Below are 6,512 nucleotides of genomic sequence, written 5' to 3' on the forward strand. Positions count from 1 at the left end.
CATTAAGGCGGGGGTCGTCAAATGGATGGGGGTCGTCAATATGGCGGGGGCGTCAATATGTCGGGGGTCGTCAAAAAACTAAAAACGTTGCCTGTAGCCTTTTACGTACACAAAATGTTTGTCAATAATAAAATCTGTCACCATATTTCCCTTTACTGGTGCAATCTAAAGGCAAGGGAGGTAACCATTAAAATATTTTCTTTTAAAATGTTATCTCCCTTTTAAAATGATTACATATTATTATTGTCTTCAGAAAGCCTTTGCTTTGCATACGCTGATTTCCGCATCTTGAATATAAATCACTGGTCCATCACTATCACGTTGTGAGCAATACATTGGACTAGAAAAGTTAACCTCCACGTCTATAGTTTCATTATTCTCCGCTTTGTGTGAACACAAGTACGATGCAGTAATTGTCTCACAATGTGTCTAGGACTTGAATATGCTACATCTAATAGAGTTTGAAACCAAATCACACGATAGGGAAACACATAGCCTACATTAGACCACCAACACATTTCATTGTGGAAAATAATTTTTCGAAGTCCTTATTAATAAAAGTAACATTATTTATTAATTGAAGATAAGTTCAAACTTATAGTATGTGAAATATGTAAATATAAAAATCAGATACACATAGATTATTGTTAGAATAAATCGCAAAACAAATAATTTGCTACACATAATCATCGAAATTTGAACCTAATCAAAACAGGCACAGAGTTAAAGTATAGAAAATAGAGATAGAAATGTGGCTGTCAAAAATATTTACATTTAGAATGAATGTGTAAACAGAAATACGTTGAAAGACATGGGACTATGTCATGTAAATAACAGGTAAGTAACAGTATAAAAAAAGTAATGAATATACTGTGGTCAATACAATCATACAATTTTCATATGTATAGATAGTTTAGATTTAAAAACATGCGTATTTGATCTCATTATTTCTGCACTATAGATATGGAGACGTTTTCATTAGTGATCTCACCCTTGACCTCTGCAACCAGCTCAGCACACATGAGGGCGCTGGAGAAATGCACGTGACTCAGTCGTCTGCACTTGGTGAAGAAATTGACCAGGGCGTCTTTCCTGGGCGGGGAGTAGACGTTGCTGACCCCAGCCACGAAGCTAGCAGACTCCAGCGTGCCGCTGAAGTGGCGGGCCAAGTGGTCCAGGTACAGACTCAGCTTCTCTCCGAACTTCATGCAAGAGTGGCAGCACTGGCCGCCAAAAACTGACAGCTTCGTCAAGGGAATGCCGGGAACGAGCAGCGTTGTTAGGTCACGTGGCCAGCCCTCCAACTCCACGATGACCTTGAGTTTGGGTATGACCCTGAGCGCGAGCCGCCAGTTGTCTGAGGTGATGATGAGCCAGGGGCTGGAGAAATCAAAGGCCGACATGTGCACGGTGAGCACTTGCAGGCAGTCGAACAGGAGCTCACACACATCCACCACCTTGGCGGCCAGAAGGTACGAGTAGTTGAGAGACAGCTCAGACAGGTTCCAGCACTTTCTGCACAAGTTCCGTATCTGCTTGCCGGCCGTGTACGTCGTCATCTCGTAGAAATAAAAGTTGATCAAATTCAAACGCTCCAACCTTCTCGCTGATCGGCTGTTGGTCAGAGATTTGATGATACGGTACGAGAAGGGCGGGGTCATGTAAGCCTCGGAAATGTCCACATTCTCCAGCGCCCTCTGGGTCTCCAGGAAAACGGACAAGCTGTCCACGAGCAGACATTTAGATGACCGGAAGCTGCTCCACGTGTCGTTGAAGTAGAGGTTGTTGATGGTGAGCGAGCGGATCATTTCCTGCCCGTACTTCAGGCACGTGAGTTTGCTCAGCAGTGTGTGCACGCACTTGGCCACGTTGTTGGCCGTCAGGAGGTTGGGTGAAGGACACACGATGCGGATCTCCTGGAGGTATTTACCCATCGTGTCCGCATAGATGCCCAGCATCTCAAGGATGGAAAAAGTTTTTTTTATATAGCGAATGCAGCATTAGAAAATGTTTACGACACAATACAATTTATCATTGCAAATATGAATATATTAAATATTAATATCGTTTTAACATATATTTTTGGAACGGTTAATTAAAATTGTATTGTAAGGTCAAGAAGAGGAGCATTTGTACAAAGTGTTAACTCGTCATTGTTCCAAAAATCTTCATTAGATACACGTCTACATGAAGATTGTTGCCGCTGTTATTGTTTTTTTTTTTACATAGAAACACATGCAGACAAAACCTTACCTCTAGTCGTTGAGGGTGTGACCTGCAATAGCCACGAAATTCAAAGGTCCGTGACCTCCATAGACACGGTTCATGATAAACTCGTCGCCATTTCCTACAGACTGTGGACGCCTTGCATAGATCCGAGTCCTGGGAAGTTTCAGAAGTCTCAAGTGGGTAGTCGGTATACAAGTAGTGTACAACCAGTGTATGTGCATGCGTGCATGGGTGTGTGTGAGTACGTGTGAGTGTGCAACTGCATGCGTGCATGGGTGTGTGTGAGTACGTGTGAGTGTGCATCTGCATGCGTGCATGGGTGTGTGTGTGAGTACGTGTGAGTGTATGTGTGCATGGGTGTGTGTGAGTACGTGTGAGTGTGCAACTGCATGCGTTCATGGGTGTGTGTGAGTACGTGTGAGTGTGCGTATGTGCATAGGTGTATGTGAGTACGTGTGAGTGTGAGTTCGTATGTGCATGCGTGCATGGGTATGTGTGAGTGTGTGAGAGTACGTGTGAGTTCGTATGTGAATGCGTGCATGGGTGTGTGTGAGTGTGTGTGTTGCCTGTTTACACACCACCATGAGGCAACTGAGAAACCAAACCACATTGGCGCACAAGTTAAGATACGGACAAAGTGGAACACAATGTATTTGGACATCCCAATTCAAGTTCCGGCTTATTCATTAGATACACTTATGATATAGGTAATAGTGATAGTTAGATGGGCCTTATATTCTAAGTAATAATAATAGTCAAATGGGCTTTACGATAAAAGTAATAGTGATAGGAGAGTGGTCCTGTAGTCAAACATCTCAAATGCTATATTAGTCCGCGGTAAACTTTAAAAACATCACGTGCTCCTGATTAGCATGTCTTGATAAATTCCTTTTAAAAATGCACGCAATACACCCTGACCCACCCCTCCTCCTTCGGCCAAACCTGCAGCTTCACATTCGAATAGTTTTAAGACGATTGTGAGGCATGTTGATAAGAACAAGCTATGTGTCTGTAAACGGAAGAGTCTGTCAACCGTGATCCCAATAAAACGCGACAATTGTTAGTCACAAGACCATATATGTAAGACATTTATCGATCTCAAATTCGATACAATTTCAATATTAGCAAGAAGGCTTCGATCACAAGGCCTATGATACAAGGCGTACCGCTATGAGATTATCAAGCGAAACAAAGAAAACCATGGTTTGATTCCGATGTTCGTTAGAATCGTGCCTTGCTAAATGACATCTAACTACAAGTTTGGCTACAACACAAACCATTCACAATGACATCTGCAGCAAGTTTCCCTAGAAACCAAACCTTGCACAATAACATCTAACTGTAAGTTTCACTAGAAACCAAACCTTGCACAATGACATCTAGCTGCAAGTTTGGCTAGAACACAAACCTTGCACAATGGCATCTGAGTTTGGCTACAACACAAAAAATTCACAATGACATCTAACTGCGTTTGGCTACAACACAAACCTTGCACAATGGCATCTAACTGAGTTTGGCTACAACACAAACCATTCACAATGACATCTAACTGAGTTTGGCTACAACACAAAAAATTCACAATGACATCTAACTGCGTTTGGCTACAACACAAACCTTGCACAATGGCATCTAACTGAGTTTGGCTACAACACAAACCATTCACAATGACATCTAACTGCGTTTGGCTACAACACAAACCATTCACAATGACATCTAACTGAGTTTGGCTACAACACAAACCATTCAAAATGACATCTAACTGAGTTTGGCTACAACACAAACCATTCACAATGACATCTAACTGAGTTTGGCTACAACACAAACCATTCACAATGACATCTAACTGCGTTTGGCTACAACACAAACCATTCACAATGACATCTAACTGAGTTTGGCTACAACACAAACCATTCACAATGACATCTAACTGCGTTTGGCTACAACACAAACCATTCACACTGACATCTAACTGCATTTGGCTACAACACAAACCATTCACAATGACATCTAACTGAGTTTGGCTACAACACAAACCATTCACAATGACATCTAACTGAGTTTGGCTACAACACAAACCATTCACACTGACATCTAACTGCGTTTGGCTACAACACAAACCATTCACAATGACATCTAACTGAGTTTGGCTACAACACAAACCATTCACAGTGACAATTAACTACAAGTTTGGAGAGAGGCCACCCTGATGTAGACATTTGGAATCATGGGGGAAGTAAATTATAAAGAAGTGCGTCAAATTGGCCAGACATTCAACCTATTGAGAACCCTCGTGTGTCAGATACCAGACCAGATCTGCTACAAGAAAATTAAGATCTAATTATTCATGATGACGTTCCTTTTGCTGACAGCCCGTGACAAATTAGGCAAATGTATCCGCGTGATGGGGTGTAGCCAATGGCAACGCTCACAGTGGTCGAGACGAATCATTTCCGCCACAAGATAACACGGCGGTGACGTAGTTGATTTATACACAGTTGTCTGTCCGCAAGGGTAATGACGTCATTATAATCCCGCAAGACGGTCCATAACGATCGTTAACCTCTGTGTTGTGTCCAATAAACCAAGCTAGGTTCAGTCATTTCAAGTTCATATATTGAGGGAATCAGTGATGTAGTGCAATCACTTGCAAACACCTGTCTGTAGTAAAGTCACGTCACCCGGTGAAGCTATTAATGACATTAAGTCAAGTCACAAAATTTTCAATTCGCCAAGTACAGCTTCAATTGTCACTTAGTCAAGTCACCAAGCTCAGCTTCAATTGTCACTAAGTCAATTCACCAAGCTCAGCTTCAATTGTCACTAAGTCAATTCACCAAGTACAGCTTCAATTGTTATTAAGTCAATTCACCATGTACAGCTTCAATTATCACTTAGTCAAGTAACCAAGTTCAGCTTCAATTGTTATTTAGTCAAGTCACCAAGTTCAGCTTCAATTGTTATTTAGTCAATTCACCATGTACAGCTTCAATTATCACTTAGTCAAGTAACCAAGTTCAGCTTCAATTGTTATTTAGTCAAGTCACCAAGTTCAGCTTCAATTGTTATTTAGTCAATTCACCAAGTTCAGCTTCAATTGTCACTTATTCAAGTCACCAAGTTCAGCTTCAATTGTCACTTAGTCAAGTCACCAAGTTCAGCTTCAATTGTTATTTAGTCAAGTCACCAAGTTCAGCTTCAATTGTTATTTAGTCAATTCACCATGTACAGCTTCAATTATCACTTAGTCAAGTCACCAAGTTCAGGTTTAATTGTCACTTAGTCAAGTCACCAAGTTCAGGTTTAATTGTCACTTAGTCAATTCACCAAGTTCAGCTTCAATTATCACTTAGACAAGTCACCAAGGAAGGCTTTGTATGTTACTGAGTCAAGTTCACCAAGTTCAGCTTTAAATGTCATTTTGTGAACAATGAACTCCCGACATATGTCAATAAAATACCTACATGAAGGAACTGAAATACCAGCAATAAAATCTCGTCAGGGAGATGTCCCCAAAACATCTTTTGTGCGTGTGTAGCAGGAAGACTGAGGTTATGGCCTTAGAAACAAAATGTGTGATTGGTTGCGATTTTCACCAGCAGTTTGTTCCGGTGTGCACGTGCGCAACGGAGTTTTTGCACACCATATTTGGACGTTAAAATAGACTTCTGCATTATTGGACAGTTTGAAATGAATACTACATTTTTGTATTGATGATCTAAACTTGAATACAGCGCATCTTTTATCAAATAAAATCCGGCTCACGCTACCAAACAGGAGCCCCATACACACACACACCTATCAGAGGCAAACAGCCATACACACATACTCACACAAATACTCCACGGCAGTTTACACATTTCAGTTGACGTGTTGTCATAGATCTTTGAGTTGACATGTTGTCATAAATCTTTGAGTTGACATGGGGGTCCGTAATTTTGTGACGATGTGTGATGAGTTCAGATGGTGTGACGTCACACTTTTGCATTATAAAAAAGCAATGTTAGAAAACGAATTTTAGCCGTTATTTCGCGTTTTAGATAACTGTTTTAATAAATTGTAATAGGAATTGATTAAAGTACTCTATTTTGACAGAGTTCAGACAAGATTTTTTAAAAATATCGATGTTTAAAAAAATTCAACTGCTTGAAGGGGCCCCGCGCTTCAGCACCGTCATTGTTATCTGAATTAGTTCGTAAACTTAAAAAAAATTGTTGCTGAATTCAATTGGGAAAAACTAAATGGTCGAATGCCGACGTTGTTGATTGTTATAACCGAGGCCACGG

General features: G+C 40.9%; 1 protein-coding gene across 1 annotated transcript; it reads right to left on the minus strand.

Annotated features, from left to right (window-relative positions):
• Positions 1–288: 288 nt before the first annotated feature.
• On the minus strand, positions 289–5,800 carry LOC131949414 (F-box only protein 39). Its single transcript, XM_059311312.1, has 3 exons — positions 5,691–5,800; positions 2,254–2,382; positions 289–1,958 (listed from the first exon to the last, which is right to left on the minus strand). The coding sequence occupies exons 1-3, from the start codon at positions 5,745–5,747 to the stop codon at positions 945–947; spliced, it is 1,200 nt and encodes a 399-aa protein (XP_059167295.1). The 5' UTR covers positions 5,748–5,800; the 3' UTR covers positions 289–944.
• Positions 5,801–6,512: the final 712 nt, after the last annotated feature.

This window comes from Physella acuta, unplaced genomic scaffold (assembly GCF_028476545.2).
Source record: "Physella acuta isolate Inbredline_101_S28 unplaced genomic scaffold, ASM2847654v3 ptg000694l, whole genome shotgun sequence".
Classification (NCBI taxonomy): domain Eukaryota; kingdom Metazoa; phylum Mollusca; class Gastropoda; family Physidae; genus Physella; species Physella acuta.